General features: G+C 41.7%; 1 protein-coding gene and 1 long non-coding RNA gene across 18 annotated transcripts in view; one reads left to right on the top strand and one right to left on the bottom strand.

Annotated features, from left to right (window-relative positions):
• Positions 1–19,197, bottom strand: part of MYT1L (myelin transcription factor 1 like) — a 286,624-nt gene that overhangs the window by 22,213 nt on the left and 245,214 nt on the right. For 13 of the 17 annotated variants that reach the window (XM_083431460.1, XM_083431451.1, XM_083431450.1 and 10 more), the window contains 3 exons: positions 17,342–17,463; positions 16,898–16,960; positions 16,329–16,397 (listed from right to left, as the gene is read on the bottom strand). In XM_083431460.1, coding sequence (XP_083287586.1) covers positions 16,329–16,397; positions 16,898–16,960; positions 17,342–17,463 — 254 coding nt within the window. The remainder of the gene's footprint in view (positions 1–16,328; positions 16,398–16,897; positions 16,961–17,341; positions 17,464–19,197) is intronic. The other 4 variants (XM_083431454.1, XM_083431455.1, XM_083431464.1 and 1 more) reach the window with 1 other exon arrangement.
• Positions 5,873–18,991, top strand: LOC310673441. Its single transcript, XR_014509013.1, has 3 exons — positions 5,873–6,019; positions 16,828–16,995; positions 17,376–18,991. It is a non-coding gene; the product is annotated as an uncharacterized lncRNA (long non-coding RNA).

The following is a 19,197-nucleotide window of genomic DNA, read 5'->3' as shown; positions in this document are numbered from 1 at the left end:
AGACTGGCCCCAAATAACCATCAAACCCAGAAAACAGGCAAACCCTGCAAACAAAACCAGGGTGGGAAGCAACTGCTCTCCAAGAGGGCATTTTCGGGTAAGAGAAGATGGAGCTTGAAGGGACTCACTCTGTAAAAAGACAGTTATAGCCAAAACACATAGCAACTTCTCCTTTGACACACAATCTGCCACTCTTCCTCAAATACTCAAATGTGGTGTATGATTGACCTAAGACTCAATTTTTGCAGTTTGGAAGCCTAATAGCTCAGATAGTGGGATAAAAAAACGTTGCAAGTGCAGATTCACATCATTGTTAGAATAAGCCTCTGGCATGGATAATTGAATTGTCTCAACCTTTTTACTTTGCCTGGATTTCAGCTGTGGGGTTTTAGTTTCGTTTTGTTGTGAGTTTGTCCTGCAATAGCTCCACCAGAAGCTGAAATCACCACTAGCCATGCAGCATTCGCTGCAGAGCTGGGCTGAATTATGTCACACCCAAATTGTGATGTAGGCCTGTGGTGGTGGAACCTAGACATGACTTATGCAAAGACAAACAAACTGCAATTCATGTCCCCGTCCCCCCCAAATACAAGTGGCATTGGAGCTCAAGTAAACAGACTCTCCATAACTAACATGCAATGGCTGAAGATGGAGGGATCTCTGATGAGAGCTCCTGTGGTTCAAATGCAAAGGCTCAGTGCTCGAGAAGGAAGCTGTGGAAGCTTCCCAGCTGGAGGAGGAAGCAATATCAGCAGGCGAGCAAGGAGGAAGAGGCAATGTGGATATATTATCAACATTTCGATTCACTAGTATTTTAGAGATAGACGTAATATGAAAACAGAACTCACAGCACAATTAAAGTGGCAGTGCGGTGATTTCTCTATACCTTATCTATGTTTCTAGCCTCAGACATACTAGAAGGGAAAACATAACGAGTGCTACTCAAGCAAACAACACATCTGCCCTGGGCCAGCACAAGACATTTTGGCACCTGAGGTGAACCACAAAATGGCATCCCCCTCCTTGCCAAGGAAGATGGGGTAAGTGAAGATCTACATCAGGAACGAGGGAGCAATAAAGATCTACATCAGGATCTGGTGCCCCTGTGGATCTTGCCGCTTGAGGCAATTGCCTCACCTTGCCTCATATGTGGTTTGGCCCTACATCTTCCTCTCATTCCAATAACACTGTGGGTGATATGGCCATCAAACTTATAAAAGGCAAAAGGACCTTCTTAAATAAGTGGCCATTCAGTGTGCCAGCTAATAAGTCATAGGGTGATGTGTACCAAATGTGTACCACGTAACCATACCTTAGTGTAGTGCTTTAGAACCATTGGTAAATCAAGGCAAATATGAAATGCATTGGAGTGGAGATTTTGAGGGGAAAGTCACAAAATGAGCTGGGATTTAGTAGAGGAAGATCACTGCTCTTGATCCCATTGAAGACGTTGCACAATTTAGGCAAGAGTACTTTAATCCTGTTAAGGATTAAACACCATTCAGTAAGGTCACATCATGTCTTTTGAACAAAGTGACCAAGGCATTTGAAACAGCAGCTTTGACTTGATTTTGATCATACATGTAGGAGACCAGGGATGGAAATTATTCAGTAAGGAAAAAGGAAATAAGAAATATCGTCCTCTCGCATGGTACTTGAGTGCCTCACATATAAGCATGGGGCTTTTGAAGCTGATCTAGAAGGTATTAGGAAGCCAAGTCACAGCCTTAAGGAGATGTGAGATGATCATATCATCAAAAAGTGGGGAGGATTTTGTTGCAGGGATTCTGGACTGACCCAGAAGAAGGATAATGCCACGGAAAAAGCAACTGTAATAGCAAGGCAAGAAGATTACCAGGATATGGGCAAGGATTTTAGCAACAGGTAGAGAAAGCATGAATAGATTTTGCAGTTGTTACTGAGGGAAAGAAATGAAGAACTTTTCAATAGCCTGTGCTCAGAGGGGAGAATGAAAGACTGAACAGACACAAAAGATAATCATTGATTTTATCTGATATATAGATGGCGTATTAAGACTGTCAAATTCTCTAAGCAGAAAAAAGATAGGTAGTTCATTACCATAAAGTTGTATCAGCACATAATTTTTCTATAGATGTAAGGTTTAAGGGGGAAATAAGATGCTGAACCATAAACAACTGAAAAGGTAAATAAAATATTTCTATTGCAATTTCTACAAACAGACAGTACTTTCCAAAGCTTTGCTTGGGTTGAAGACATTTTACATCATTCAAATAAGATTGCATGCTTAGGGGTGTAGAAATAGGCTGCTGAATCAGCCATGCAGAGCAGAAGGAAAGCCAAAGGTTAAAACGGGAATCAATATTGAGATGAGGAAATGAAAATGATTTGTGCAGCAGAAGGAAAGGGAAGGAACACCACTATGGAGTCAGGGAAAGCCCATATTCTGGTATGGCAGAATCCCACAAAACCATAATTAACACCATGGCTAGAAGACACAAGATGTACGGAGGTAAAGATCAGATGAATCACCACTAGCCCCAAATCAGGTCCACTGTCAGCTGAATCAGCATTACAGGAACCCCAGTTCTTTACCTGTATGTAACAATATGGATTGTTAGTTGCTAGGCAATGTCCTCAAAAAAGAAACCGTGGAAGACAAACTTTCTAAATAAATAAATAAATAAATTGCATTTATCAGTCACCTCACAACCATTGTTCTCTGGACTGACTTGGGAGAGATTCATCTCCTAGTCCCCCACTGTGAAAAAGTTAAGATGCCAAGTTCTGAACCAGTGGTTTCAAGATTTGATTTGTATGCTAGTTGTAGATTTGGTTGTCCACTAGTTATCTTGCTTAAGGCAATCATAAGGTGTAAAGAGTTTTGACAGAGTTTTGATGTGAGAAAGCAGGCAGTAAGTGGTAAAGAGCTTTTTTCCCATACTACTTCCCAGCCATACTACTTCTGTGGGTGAATTACGGGGAAAGTTAAAGCCTCATGTGCTCTTGATGCCATAATGAGTTTGGATTTGATATCCCGCTTTATCACTACCCGAAGGAGTCTCAAAGCGGCTAACAATCTCCTTTCCCTTCCTCTCCCACAACAAACACTCTGCAAGGTGAGTGGGGCTGAGAGACTTCAGAGAAGTGTGACTGGCCCAAGGTCACCCAGCAGCTGCATGTGGAGGAGCGGAGGCGCGAACCCGGTTCACCAGATTACGAGTCTACCGCTCTTAACCACTATACCATGCTGGCTCTCAGCTAACAGGAATATAAAGGGGGGGGAGGGAGGGGGAGCCAGTAAAAATAGAGGGGAGGGGTGAGAGACTTGTGGGATGTGGAAGAGAAAAAGAGGGGCAATATTGACCTGTGATGATAGAGAAGAGAGACTAGGGAACCTTGTGGAATTAAGACAAAGGGAGCAGTTGCAGAATCAGGCGTCGTGCTTCTCAGTCCCTGACCAACCCCATAGAATTAAAAGACAACAGACCGGTTTGGATCTTGACAGCTCCCCTTTTAAGGCATAGAAAATGAACAGATCTTGTAAAATAATAAACAAACAAACCTCCATGTTTATGCCACCGAACAGGGGTTCTTAAGGAGAAGGCTATTGTTTTCAAGCCCTGTTGTGGTCTTCCTAGGAGGTGACTGACTGAGCTCTGTAGGAAGAAGGATGTTTAACCAAATCGACCATTGGTTTCCTCCAGTATGTTCTTATGGGATTTCTTAATGTTTGAATGTGGTGGGACAATGGGAATCCATTTGTTTGCACTTCTGCTCAGCTTTGTATGCAAATGCCAACTGGGTGGACGCAGCTTATTGCTGAGGGACTCTTAGGGCACTGACTGTTTCTATTTGCGAGAGGGATTTTGTCACATACTGGCAAAACCAGGTTACACAAATACAGTTGATTGGGGGCGTATTATGCCACACACCAGCTTCCATTCGAAAGAGGCCCACTGCGATAAGAAAAGTAATGGGGAAACAGTGTAAAGTGTGGGATAACACTTGCTTTGAAGCAATGTCACCTGCTCTCGCTGCAAACAAATCAGAACGAATGCTCAATAAACAGGTTGTCTTTAAATCATGTCTTTAAAACATGATTCAGCAGAAGCCCACCTACTCCTTTGGTCCAACGCTGATTAGGATGTGCCACATCATTTCTTTGCTTCCGTTGGCTATCGTCTCTGGGCTCGTCCATTCTTGCGACTATCTTGTGCTTTCTATTGTAGGCATGGATCCGAGGTATTTTTCATTTGCCCTGCAGCTTTCCCCAGGAAAAAACTGCTTACTGCTGAATTGGAACAAGTGTCAATCTGCAGAAAGCCTGACTGACATTTGTTAAGACTTAGCAGTAAACGGCAGGTATTCCTGGGTAAAGTGGCAGGACAGACGAGAAAGCCCCCCAGGCCTGTGCCTAGAAATCACAATCTGCATGGCAATCCTTAAGTGTTTTTACCTGAGGATTCTATCATTAACTTCCTTCTATCTATCCCCTCCTCAGCAGATGTACACAAATCTTTAGAGTATGTGCACAGATCTCCACAGTGGATATGCACAGATCTGTTGCAGGGGGCTTTGTACCTGAGTGCATCCCCCCGTGCAGGAGTGTGCAGTGACTACATCTGCTTTTGGCACCCCTGCTACTGGCATGCAAGTAGATAAATAGGTACCACTCTGGCGGGAAGGTAAATGGCGTTTCCGTGTGCTGCTCTGGTTCGCCAGAAGCGGCTTAGTCATGCTGGCCACATGACCCGGAAGCTGTACGCCGGCTCCCTCGGCCAATAAAGTGAGATGGGCGCCGCAACCCCAGAATTGGCCACAACTGGACCTAATGGTTAGGGGTCTCTTTACCTTTACCTTTATTACTGGCATGAGACCCCTAGAGGGTTAGCCAAGGATGAATGTGGCCTCAATTTAAAAACTGGTTTGCCAACCCTGATTAAAATGAATGTGCCAGAAAAGTTACAAACATACAGAATTGCAGGAAGGGAAAGCTCTTCAACAGACATAGAATTATAGGTACTGCTATAGCGTGCTTACAGGGACGCGGGTGGCGCTGTGGGTAAAAGCCTCAGCGCCTACGGCTTGCCGATCGAAAGGTCGGCGGTTTGAATCCCCGCGGCGGGGTGCGCTCCCGTTGTTCGGTCCCAGCACCTGCCAACCTAGCAGTTCGAAAGCACTCCCGGGTGCAAGTAGATAAATAGGGACCGCTTACTAGCGGGAAGGTAAACGGCGTTTCCGTGTGCGGCTCTGGCTCGCCAGAGCAGCAATGTCACGCTGGCCACGTGACCCGGAAGTGTCTCCGGACAGCGCTGGCCCCCAGCCTCTTGAGTGAGATGGGCGCACAACCCTAGAGTCTGTCAAGACTGGCTCGTACGGGCAGCAGGGGTACCTTTACCTTTACTATAGCGTGCTTATTCATGACATATCTCACACAAGAGCACTTATCTTGAATGGCATATCTCACACAAGAGCACTTATCTTGAAAAGTGTTCTGAGAGAACTAGCTAAGACTCACTTCTAGGCTTCAAACTATTTTATTGGAGACTATCAGGGGGTAATGTAATTGGGTTACCTATGAGCAACTGGTGTGCTAGTTTTGGTCAGGGCTTACAGAGGATGTTGCTCTATTTCTTCTCTTTTGCCCCCCAGAAACAGCCGCTCAGAATTTCCTGTTACAATCTCTTCTGGGCACAGAGGTGTTAGCTTTCGGGGGCGATGGACGGGGGCGGGGGGGGACGCTGCATGCGCAATGCTCAAGAGGAGCTGGGGTGGAGCCAAACATGGCGACAGTGCAGCTTCAATGGCTGGTGGCTCCTGCCACTGTAACTGAATGCAGGCTGCTTTAACCCACATTCTTCTCAGCGGCAGGAGGAGGAGGAGCCAGGAACTGAAGCTGTGTCATGCTTGGCTCTGCACTCAGCCTCCTTCACCCCCTGATTTTTTGGGGTACTGGAGAGGGGCTTGGAACTCTCTCAAAAAAATATTAGGGGAGACCAAAAGTGCTTGGCCCCCATGAGTTGGCGCCTCTCTCTGGGTAAGATTCCAGAATACCCTGTTGAGCAGATCATGAGTTACCTGTTTGGAAATATGTTTGAAAATAATACTGCGAGGTCTGCAAATGTGATTGTGTAAAGGCCTAGAAAATTAGGAAGGCTACATGCCAAAACTGGGTCTTTTAGTGGCTTGCCAAGACCGTTTTTAAGTATTAACTTGGGAGATGTTCCCTGTTATCTTCTGTTTTACACCAGTAATGTACATAATATTGTTTTGTTATGGCCTGGATTTTTGGGTTGTTCTTTTTTACAAATAAATTGATTATTGATAGGGTATACTAATATTCCTAAGCACAAGTAACTTGGAAGAAAACAGCAATGAGTCTTATGGAAATATATTCTACTAAAATTAGTAAAACTGATGGTAAACAAAATGGAATAAATCTATAGCATAGAGAGTACTTGAAAAGATCCATTGGCATTATGCACATATGTGCAGGACGGCCACAATTAGGCATTTGCAGTGTAGTCCTGGACATGTTTACTCCTAAGTAAGTCCAACTATATTCATTCAGATTCAGGTAGGTAGCCATTCTGGTCTGACATAGTCAAAACAAATTTTAAAAAATGTCCAGTAGCACCTTAGAGACCAACTAAGTTTCTTCTGGGTATAAGCTTTCCTGTGCATGCACACGAAACCTTACACCCAGAACAAACTTAGCTGGTCTCTAAGGTGCTACTGGGCAATTTTTTAATTTTTTAAATTTATATTCATTCAGGTTTACCCTCAGGTAAGGTGCTTTGGAATGAACCCTAAGCTTGATACTTGAGACAAGCAGATCAACAAATATATTTACAACAAAAAGAGATATTAACTTGACTAGATCATACAATTCATGTTATTTATTGAATAATTTAGAAATGAGTTTTCTATGATTAAAATTATTACCGACATACTAAACCAAACATGATGTTTTGTAAGAAACTGTAAGAAAATTATGAAAAGTTATAAGATTAACAGGTTACATATATTAATAAAATGTCATTAATTGAATTGATTTGATTTAGGTTCCCATTGTGAATCCCACTGATGCCATTACTTCTGAGTTATTAGGTCTACATATTTATGTTTTATTGTTTAATGAGGTGGGGCACTAATTAGATTTATCTTCAGATGTATAAGTACAGTGGGATTCCTGATTGAACATCATTTTCCATGGATATATTCTACTTGGATATCTATTGGGATCTGTGTCTCAACTTAGCATACCTATTTGTGTGTATACTAAAGAAACATTGCACTGGTACATTAGGGTATGAGCTGTACTGACCTGTAGCTGATTCTATGTTGATAGGAGCATGGGTATTCAGATACCGGCAAATGGCTTAGACTCTATGCTTCATGAGGATATAGTGATCTTGGTTTTGTAATACTGTATCTGACTGTGACACTATAGTCTCAGTCTGGAATATTTATAATGCTGAGAGATTGAGAGGGTGACTTTTCATTCTGCTTAAGCTACAAAATCTGGAATGAGATCCCAGTGAGACGCTTTGAGTAAGCCCCAAATGAAGCAGGGCTTTGTTTACAGCAATTTCTATTTAAAGTCAAGTTTCATCACAACATGACAATCCAACCTTATCCATTTTATGCAAGCCCCACTAAATTAAATTAAATTTACTCTAAAGAAAGCGTACATAGGATTGTAGTCAAAGTAAATAAAGGTGTCCGTTTGAGGGCACCATGTAAAAACTGAATAAGTTTGCAAAGTTTTAAAGGAAAATAGCAAGTTAATTAACGCTGCAACCCTATGTATATTCTTGGAGTACATCCTACTGAGGTTACTTTTGTGTAAACCTGTGTAGAACTACTCTGTAGCTCTTGCTGGCTTTCAATGTGATCACCTTTCGAGATGAAATCTTAATTATGAAGTTCTTGGAAACTACAGCCACTTCAAACATGACATTTTTGCTACACAATCAGTATGGTGTATGGGACAATAGTTAATTTTGATATAATTATATGAGTTCAGTATCTCCTATATGTTGGTATCTGGACTATAGTTTCTCTGTGCAATGAAGTTACATAGGAGTATGCAACTCTAATTATCCCTTTATACCGCCTATGCAGAGACAAGGGCAAAGGGTACCCCAACATAATGCAGCTGGGCCAGAAGCCTAGTCTACTTGGGTACTGTGTGGGCACCACTGTCATGTGTGAACCAGCCATAGTACTGGTATGCTGTACTGGGATCTGGGCAGGTGGTGATTGCTTTTAGATATTTCTGCTTATAATCCCACGGCCTAAATAATAGATCAGTTATACTTCTGAATTGCAAAAGTTGTTACAAAACCCCTTGCAATTATTTTTTTTAATTATTTCATTTACAGGTATTGAAATTTTCAAACAATTGCCAAACAACCAAAACAAAAATAGAGTATTCCATAAATCCCCCATAGACTCCCCCCTCCCCTTTGTGGGTCCTTATGTTAATATTTTACCTCCTGCATCTTCTCTATTAATCATTCCAATCCTACTAATAATTTTAATTGCTCGCAATTTTTGAGGCATCTTAATATCACAGTAATAATAACCCTATTTATGGGGTTGGGTGGGTTGGTAAAGCTCATTGCAGGACTTGCAGTGTTCGTAACATTGGTATACACACAGATTGGTAGAGGGGAGATTTGCTTTTTCTGGCCACATGACAGAACCTTCATGTTCAACCTGAAGCTTATGCAGGCTCTGTTCAGAGTTACAGATGAATACAGGAAGGTTAGTAGGGAAAGGCCAGTGAGTTCAATCACACTCCATCTGTCCATGCATTCATACCCATAGATATGGCATAAAACAGGGACTAAACTAATTACAGTACAGTTATATTTTGTAGAGTGGAAACAAATGCTGAATTGTCGAGTTGCCATGAGTGGGTGGGGGTGGGGGGGAACATACTGCGTACTTTAACCTGCAAACTGCAGTGGTACCGTGTTACTGCACTAGTTCAGTGCCTTGGCCCAAATGTTGATATAATCCACACTCCAATTATTCATAGGATAATTTCTTTGCTTGTTGAACCACACACCCATAAAATTGTCCGCAACTGGGTTTTAGAACTGAAGGCGTTCTGCTAGACTATTTAGCAGGCTGACAATGGCAGAGCCATCAAGGTGGAACCACCTACGAACAGAAGGCATCATATGCCGGAAACCTCCTCTTTCACTGGACTAATATTCATTATTAATTCAGGGCCGTCAGACTCCATGTATTTGAAAAACCGAAAAACAAGAGTTTAAAACTTCTCTCTCACCTGATATACTGAGAAATTCCAAAATTCAGCCTGGCAAATTCTTACAGGCTGGTGACATCACCAGTCTGGATCAATGCACAAGCAAGATCCAGCATGAGAGGGGTTTGGGGTGTTTTTTTGGAGAAACTTTTAGATCATTTATCATCTTCCCAAGAGTCTTCTCCCAAATCAGAATTAATGGCTTCTGGAATCTGCCACCAGAATGCCTTTCCCTAACTTAGTGATTTTGTGAAACTCAGCTCAGTAGGACTTGTGCACAAAGTAATTCCTTTCTGTAACGATCAACCACATAGTTTTAGTCTTTCTTCATCCCCCTTCTTGGCTGCTGACTTTTACATGCATTTGAAATAACCTCAACACAGCACTAAATCTGTGGGCCACCAGATTTATGTGGCCCTATATGGGCCCTACATGGCAGGGCTACAGCCAGCAACTGAGATCCACAAAGCAACCTGACAAATATGAACAAGGCATTTCCCATTAGTCTCTTTTTCTTATATAGCTCCCAGCACCAACCGCAGGAAGGGCTGATGACAGCTAAATCAATATATGTAGATTTCTTTTGTTGCTGAAGAATAAAATGATAGGTATCAAAGTACTTTCTGGCACTTTGGATTTGATTAACTGAACAGTCTCATTGCAGGAAAAAAGGCAATAATAGTATTTAGCTAGTTATCAAGTTAAACCAATAGTACATACTAGCTAAATCACAGGTGGATAAATGTATAATACCCTTTGATTAGAAATTAATCAAGTGCCCTGCCTTTTATCTAACCTGTGCAATTGGGAAAGGAAGCAGGCCATTAGGCTAGATGTACTCTAGCTTGGATACATGCGTGTGAAGCATGCAACAAATACTTCAATGGACTTTAAAGGCATGTTCTGCCACATATGCACAAGTTGAAAAATAAAAACTACACTTAGCAAGGATGGTAGTTCTCCACCAAATGAAAGGTGAGCCATATTTTATTCTTATTCAATCAAACTGTTCTTCACATAATATCCTATCATATTTTGCCCTCTCAAACCTCTAACTCTAATAAAATCCATTCACCCAGCAATACATTTCTGTGAAAAATCTGCCTGGCCTGTTGGATTTATTCTGTCTCATTATGTGCTACCATGCACCCTATATTAAACATTATCAAATGTTTTGTAGCATATGGACAATAAAATCCACGAAGCAGCTTGGCTATAGAGTTCATATATATTATATGCATCAATATTCTCTCTCTCTCTCTCTCTCTCTCTCTCTCTCTCTCACACACACACACACACACACACACTATATACAGGAATGGTTGCTTCTGAGTACCAGATGTTGTTATGTATATGCAGTTATATCACAGTTGCACTGCATCATGGGCTCTATAATCTGCAATTATACACTGAGGTCCAGCTCCGAGTGCCTTCTGACGGTTCCCTCCCTGCAAGAAGTGAGGTTACAGGGAACCAGGCAGAGGGCCTTCTCGGTAGTGGCGCCTGCCCTGTGGAACACCCTCCCTTCAGATGTCAAGGAAATAAAACAACTATCTGACTTTTAGAAGACATCTGAAGGTAGCCCTGTTTAGGGAAGTTTTAATGTTTGATGTTTTATTCTGTTTTTAATCTGTTGGGAGCCACCCGGAGTGGCTGGGGAACCCAGCCAGAAAGGGGTATAAATATATTATTCTTATTATTCTTATTATTAGCCAAGGCCTTTTTAATGTTTAATATAGGAAGCATGGCAGGATGTTAGGGACTAGTCATAATCTGACAGAAACGAAATAGATACCAGTAAATCCCTCACACCATCAGCAGATGGTAATTCTGAACCTACTTAGACGGTTGTTTTCAGAGGCTGATGCTTGGGGATTATCATTTGGCCTTGTGGGGCCTTCAATGCAGGGTTCCTCAATTCCTCCTGCCATGCTATTTAGCATCTACCTGAAACCACTGAGTGGGGTCATCTGGAATTTTAGAGTATGTTGTCAGCAATGACACATAGCTCTACTTCTCCTTTACATCTGTAGGTTGGGAAGCAGATGTGCTGGACTGAATAAACTGAAGCTCAGTCCAGAGAAGACTGAGGTGCTGTTAGTGGACAGTACACTAGACTGAATGGATAGGAGGAGACCTGCTCTTGATGGAATTACATGCCCTCCGAAGGAACGGGTACGCAGCTTGGGGTACTTCTGGATCCACTGCTGTCATTTGAGGCTAAGCTGGCCTCGGTGATGTGGAATGCCTTCCATCAGCTTCAGTTGGTGGCCCAGTTGCATCCTTATCTGGACAGGAATAGTCTAACTACTGTTGTCTATGCTCTGGTAACCTCCAGATTAGATTACTGCAATGCATAATATGCAGGGCTTCCTCTGAAGTTCAGAAACTTCAGCTGGTGCAGAATTCAGCTGCGAGGTTGCTCACCGTGGAAAGATGGTTTGAGCAAATGACACCAATCCTGGCCCGACTACACTAGCTGCCAATTAAGTTTCCAGGCCCAATCTAAGTGCTGGCTTTGACCTATAACGCCTTAAACAGGTCAGGACTGCAATACCTCAAGGACTGCCTCTCCCGATATGAACTGACCAAGACCCTGTGCTCATCATCTGAGGTCCTTCCTCATGTGTCCTCTCCACAAGAGGCCCAGAGGGTGGCAACATGAGAATAGGCCTTTTCTGCAGTGACTTCCCATTTGTGGAATGCTCTCCCCAGGAAGCCCTGGTGTCTTTATATGTCTTTCTTTATCTTCCTCTGTAACCAGGTCTTTGACCTTCTGTGGCCTTTTAGAAATAGGATGTTTTTGATGTATTTCTCTTTCCTTTTGATATTTTTGATGTATTTCTCTTTCCTTTTGATGTTTTTGATGTATTTCTCTTTCCTTTTGTATCTACTGTATGTGAGTTTTATTGTCTATTTGTTTGACTACAATCTGGAGAAAACACAAATGACTGTTTGCGCCGACTGAGAGCTAAAGAGCGGTTTCCTCCTGGTGGAAAGCTGTGGGACAAGAGGAACTGTGGATTAGCCTTCTGTGAACTCTTAACAAGCTTGAGCTGTACTTTTATTGGCATAGATGCATTTCATCCACTCAACCTGTGGAAGGGAAGGGCCCTTACTTGGCAAAATGAAAAAGACGAGTACTTATTCTAGTTTTCAGGGCTGCATTTGGTGCTTCTGCCTTCCTGACAGAACATTAGGGAAGGAAAGGGAAGCATGGAGACTCTCCTTAGCAGGGGTTCCTGTATGTATATATGTGCGTATGTTTGTATGTCTGGCAGGAAGCTGGAAGAGAAGGATACAGTGGGAAAGTGGCAAGGGGTGTGCCTGGCATGCTCTGGTCCATGGGGTCCTGAAGAGTCAGACACAACTAAATGACTAAACAACAACTGCTTCGCTTCTCTCAGCTTGATGCCTTTCACTTGTCTCATGGGCACCCGAGTTCCCAAGGAACAAGCCTGCCACCAAGTTTCTAGTTTTTGTCTTCTGATATCTTTGGCCCTGCAGCTGTCTCCCAGTTCCACTGGCAAAGCGGCACAGATGCTCCTGTTTTGGAATGCAAGGACATCCAATGCCATACTTTGGAATATTTTCAGTTGTGGAGCTTTTTTACTGAAGTCCATGCACTGGTCATCATGCCTGAAAGGGTGGTTTTTTTGTTCTTACTTCCTTTATGTGCATGGCCCTGATAATTCTTCCACATCAACATCTTCAGAATGGTGGTGAAGGTGATAATACTCTGGCAATAATCTGATTGGCCAGGAAATACACCTTGGAATACCCAGAGTTTCTCTTGTTGCTGCGGCAAAATGAAGAATGGGACCTTTTGCCATGATCCCCTGGTGCTTGATGCTGACTTCAGGGCTTTCCCTTCCTTCCTGTCACCCTCCCTGGGGGCTTTTCTATGACTATGTAGGATGGATTCCAGAAGAGAGGAGGAGGGAGGCAGGTGGGGCAAACCAGGTCTTGCTCCAGCTGGGATAGAAATGAGAGGAGTGGGAAGATTTGTTCCTCCCTGGTAGTTTTAATTAGGGCCCCTCAAGATGACCTATTAATTGAGCATTCTTCCCAAATAGCTTGCACAATGCTTACATGGTGGTTAAACTGCGTCTTGTCTTTGTTGAGCATTCACGCTGATTTGTTTACAGGGTGATTATATGAAAATGAGCATTGTCCTGCATTCATCTCATTTCCTTACAGAGTGTTTATGTGTCTTCCTGTATAAACCACTGAACCTCTTGGGCTTGCTGATCAGAAGGTTGGTGGTTTGATCAGAAGGTCGGCGGTTCAAAAGCACACCAATGCAAGTAGATAAATAGGTACTGCTGTGGCAGGAAGGTAAACGGCATTTCCGTGCGCTCTGGCTTCTGTCATGGTGTTCCATTGTGCCAGAAGCGGTTTAGTCATGCTGGCCACATGACCTGGAAAGCTGTTTGTGGACAAACACCGGCTCCCTCAGTCTGAAGCAAGATGAGCACTGCACTCCATACTTGCCTTTGACTGGATTTAACCATCCAGGGATCCTTTACCTTTATTTGTTCATCCCACACTTTTCAATGCATTACCCTGTCACTTCTCAAGCTGCAAAAAGGCTTTTTTTTTTTAAAGTGGATTTGGTGTGCCAGGGTGACAGAGCATATCAATCCATTTTAAATGCACAAATTTAACATACTGGTATGTGACTGAATCCTGACATTCCGGAGGTGCTCTAAGTTGTGGTGCTGATATTTTGCTGAAAACTGCAGAGAAGCTGGCAGTTGATCAGTCTCATAATTTTCAATACAGATCTGATTGCTGATCAGATGTGGCAATGAGATCTTTATAATTTCAGTATGGAAGCTTACTGCAAGGAGAACAGTAAACATCCAGGAGGCAATATCCATCTGGTAATGACAGAGGAGTCAAAGAAAGAGTTTAAGATTGTCTCTTTCTAACAAATCTTCAGAATGAAGGAGTAGGTGGTTACCTTCAGGTAATAAATCAGACAGGCCAAAAAGTGCATCTTGGAATACCCAGAGCTTCTCTTGTTTCTGCTACAAATGGAAGAATAAGATTTTCTTATCTTTTTCATGATGCTCCTTTCTGAAAGTGACAGCATTCCCCACTGGAGCAGGAATCTAAAAGTGACAAGTTGAAGATGCCCAAATATAGGTTCAAAGAGCTCCACACTCTCACCAGGGAAGCACCAGTTCTGCTACAACACTCATAAATATGTGGTAACTGGGCTGAGACAAGAAAGCCACCTCCCTCACTGATGAGGTTAGAGGACTGAGTCTATCTCATGGACATCTTAAACATCTCATTTGCAAGTGCTTAAAAGCCTGGACTCCCCCCAATGTTGCCAATCCTTTATGAGCACATTAAAAAAATCAACTGCATATTGGATCTTTGTTCTGCAAAAGTGACGGCATCCTTAGCTCTAATGTCCTTTAGGTACTTCTCCGCGGAATTAATATACTTTCCCAGAGTTTTGATAAAAACCATTTGTGTGAAATGGTTTAAAAGAAATTTGAACTATTTTATTATACAGTACATACTGACTGTTCAGAGGACTCATGGGCTAAACACTGTTGTTTATGACGTGAATAAAGTCACAGGGAAAGCAAAAACAGATGATACTGATGTATCCTTGATTTGCTCTTTGTTTTAAGAAAAATGTCTCTCAAGTGGGACCATCTCTGTTTGATAGCCGTTGTGATGGTGCTTGGAATTCTTTCTGTTGCCAAAAAGATCTGATTAAACTTCAAAGGGACACCTGAACTTATTTATACCAATTCAAGTGCGTTCTCATTTATAAATACTATTATGAAGAGTTGAATACAACTCTGATTTTATCCATGACATCTTCCAAAGCCAGATGCTCTTTAGGTCTTCAGTACTCACATAAAAATCCTTCTTGGAAAGTTCTCTCTGGCTGCTTCTGTACTAGCAAATTTCTTTGACATCATTCATTTATCTTGTTTTTATAGGCCAGAGATATCCAATATAGTGATGAGAGGGGGGTCTTGTCGTCTGGGCCAACCGGGACCTCCATACACACTGCTCAGGCTTGCCCCCTAGAGAAGTACTTTGGTGCTGCTAACGCAGCAAAAACAATGTGGGAGGCAACAATTATGAGTTACCAATTACCACAGCCACAGCAGGTGCTGTGATTCTCCATTGTTTTGACTTCACCCCCAGAGGAACACTCCATTGTCTCTCGAGACAGACGGATGCCAACAAAATGCTTCAACTACATCCAAGCAATAAAGAACCTGGGGATGGCCTTGACCCTTCTTGATCCTGTTGCCATGTGTCTCCTTCTGATCTGTGTCCTTTGGTGTACTCTAATTCCTTCCAAATGTCAGACTTATTAGATTATGAACTCCACTGAAGGATCTGTCCCCAACCCCACTCAGCTTTTTGGAATCTGGCGGCAGGTGCCCGCAGTTGAGATATGAAGTGTTATTCTAATCTAGCACTATGCTATCCTAATTTCAAATCTTTCACTGAAAACAGGACACTAAGGAACTTAAAATATAAATGAACATTAAGGTTTGCATTTCCTACTTCCACCAAGTAAGTTTATTTGTCCTACAGGGAAATAAAAGCGACCTGAAAATCTCATGTATTGAAAGAGCCCCTGTTTTTATCTGCTCAACAACTGTTTACTACAAGCTCAATATTTATTCAAATGTTCTGCATCAGAAGGCCAGTAGTTCAATTTCAAAAACATTGCTTTAATGTTATTGTAATTCTAAGGTCTTCACAGCTTCCTCTTTAAAACACAGCATCCCAGACGCTCTCCTACACCATGGATGAACAGCATGGCATCCATAAGGGCTATGAATCTCTGCCTAGCCTGTGCTTGCCGTGACATCACAGCAATCAGCAACCTGTGACAGGACAACGTCCACAGCTTGTGGATCGTAGTCTGTGTTAGTGTTTGATATCCACATGCCGTAAGAAGCTCAGTAAGGTATCAGTAGCTTTGTTCAGTGTCCTCTTATATTCCGAAACTTCTGTTTGCAACTGCTAAGAAAACAATTTAAAAAGAAAAAGAGAGGCATTAATTATATCTTACTTGAGTTCCTGTGAGCTTGTGGCCAGCATACTTCGAATACTTTTGTCAGCCAACGGGCAGCCAGACAGACTGTAAAACAGGTCAGGATAGCCATGTAAGTCAACCTTTTAAACTAAGACCTTCCAAACAAACACAACGTTAAAAAAAATTAAATTAATAAAAAAAAATATTGTAATGCAGAGAAGCGATGGGGCGGGCAAGTGCTGCAATACTGAATTTTGTAACACAAGTTAACCCTCTGAATATATTTAGGTATAAAGCTTTATTGCTGGTGTTATCAGATTTTTTCCCCCTAATAAGTTTGTAGGTATAACAACAAAAAAAGCATTAGTAATCCATGGCTTAACTATCTGAAAAAGTTTTAGGAAATTTAAAAATGTTTTAGTAGTAGTTTTAAAAGAAAAAAGACGTTTATACAACACACAAATCAGCATGCTCTTAAGATCAACATTTATTACTCAAAGGGTTAACACATAGTTCAACATTTTTACTTTGACAGCATTGTTGAGGTAAGCTGAAAACAATAAATTGAAAAGACAGAATCCACCATGAAAAAAATGAAGTCACACCTTCTATGTGAGGCGTAATTACCAGTCACATGACCACTCCCATCACACCCTGGTGTTGGACATCTGCCACCAAACAAAAACAAAAAACAGCCAAAATAGTAAGTATGTTTAAAAAATACTTTTAAAAAGTTTCATTGTTTCCAGTTTAGCTGCAATGTCTGCAAGGGGGGTTTAAGCATCCTACCGAAAAAGCTGCAAAATGAACAGAATTCAATGAAAATGGCGTCTCAGTACGATATAGCATCATTAAGGACAAGCAGGTACCATGTTAGCTTCATCACTTAAACTTAACTGACAGTCTGAAACATTTATATGCTGCAAATGCTGCATGCTCATACTGCAAGGCATATATGTAATTGTTTATTCAAGTCAGACAACGAAAGAGAGAGAGAGAGAAAGGTTATAAAAGGAGTAAAAAATAATTTCACCTCACATTATGCTTACGTTATTAAATCCTTTTTATTCTCTTTGCACTGAGGATACTTGGGCTTAGGGCTTGGGATCGTGACTTCGCCGGGGTACCTTCGTTCTTCTAGCGCCTCTTGGAAAGGATCTAAGTCTTCTGGCTGCAGGCAAGGATAAAGATTAATCAGATTAAATAGCGGGCCATAATGGATAGAGGTATGCCAATGAAATGTTATCTTCTGGGCACAAGGCCTCTTCACCTTCAAAAGTCACCCCGTTCACTTCAGTGGAGTAAATACTTCCACATATGAATTGGATGTCCTGCGCCTTCAGCAAATCACTACTTTGGAAGGATTGCACACTACATCCTCTGCGATGAAGTGAGAGGAACAGTCTGCATGAACATGCGATTCTAAGTGCATACCGTATTTCACTGCATAACGGTCGCATGTTTTAATGCTGATTTTTCCTTTCAAAAAAAGAGCTGTGTGACTATTATGTGTAGGAAAACCCGAGACACAACCATTATGTGAGGAAAAACCTGAGGCGCAACCATTATGTGAGGAAACAATTCTTTATTAATCAACATACTTATGTTTCTGTTGCTTATTATTTGTTTTTGGTGCATCAGTCATTGCAGTTTCTCTCGCCCACCCGCTCCCCTCACACCTTTGCTTGGTACAGAGAATGTGTGCTGAGTGCCCCTGTGACTATTATGCGGTGAATCCTTTGGGATCGATTTTAGGGACTGAAAAAGGGGCGTGGGACTATTATGTGATGGCGACCATTATGAGGTATTAGGGCTGCTTCATAGGCTAACTCAAAGTTCATTCCATCTGTTGGGAACTTCACATTGCTGCTATCACTTGCGCAAGGAGGTCACCGCATGGATTGGTCCTATTGCATAGAAGTCTCTTCATCCTCAGCTGCACACAAAGGAGAGATGTGCATGTATTTCATTTACATGCTGCAGTCCCAATCCATGTGATGAGACTGGTACATAAAGTAGCTACACGGAACGGTTTCCATATGGAAGTCATTTTCACCTGCAACCAAAAATTGCCACTTTTTACTTTCAAATTTGGTGGTGTAATTTAGAATGCGTGAAAGGGAATTTATTGCCGATTTAGAATTCACCTTCGTTTATTCAAATGGCTTGTATGGGAAACTTCAAAATGTCAAAACCACATTTTATATAGATGTTTGCTAATATGGAGTAGCATGGAAAAATAGCCGAGAATTAGGAACTCTGAATGTAGGTATAAAAACTTCTACCGTGCTTGGGTTGGAAATTGCAATATGCTTGTTCTGTGAAGTTGTTCTTTTGGGTATCACCCTCATTTTATGAATAGTTATGTACAAAAATCCACTGGGTTTTTTTTTGGGGGGGGGGGTTGTAGAATGAACATATGTGAAGACTTTACTCTCCCATATATAACATATCCAGAAAAACACAAACATAATAACAGAGTCAATTAATTAAATATCCAAACATAGTATTTGATATTTCATAGTTATATGCACAAACGATGCCTCAGTTCTAAATTACTGTTCTTACTAAGTATAGTTTGTAGGTTAGAATTCACAGCTCTCCACATATTGAATTTGGAAATGTTCAGATTAATGAGCTGAGATGCTCGGACACAAAAATTCCTGTAGATGGCAGTCTAATAAAAAATATGAAAGTTCCGCTTCTGCTTGGTTTGCATATACTATCTTTTATGTATTTTCTCCTATTTTAGTGATAATGTATACAAAGCATATTCCATCATGTCTCATTTAAGGCCCCCCCCTCAAAAAAAAGAAGAAGCTGTGCCATCATTTATTGAACGAAGATTGATATGACAGCAGAGGAAAAGTGCATATAAGATCAGGCAATCAAAATGTACCATCAC

The sequence above is a fragment of the Podarcis tiliguerta genome (assembly GCF_965153285.1).
Source record: "Podarcis tiliguerta genome assembly, chromosome: 3".
NCBI classification, from domain to species: domain Eukaryota; kingdom Metazoa; phylum Chordata; class Lepidosauria; order Squamata; family Lacertidae; genus Podarcis; species Podarcis tiliguerta.
Note: the sequence above shows the minus strand (reverse complement) of the source record. Positions and strands in the feature narration are given on the sequence as shown.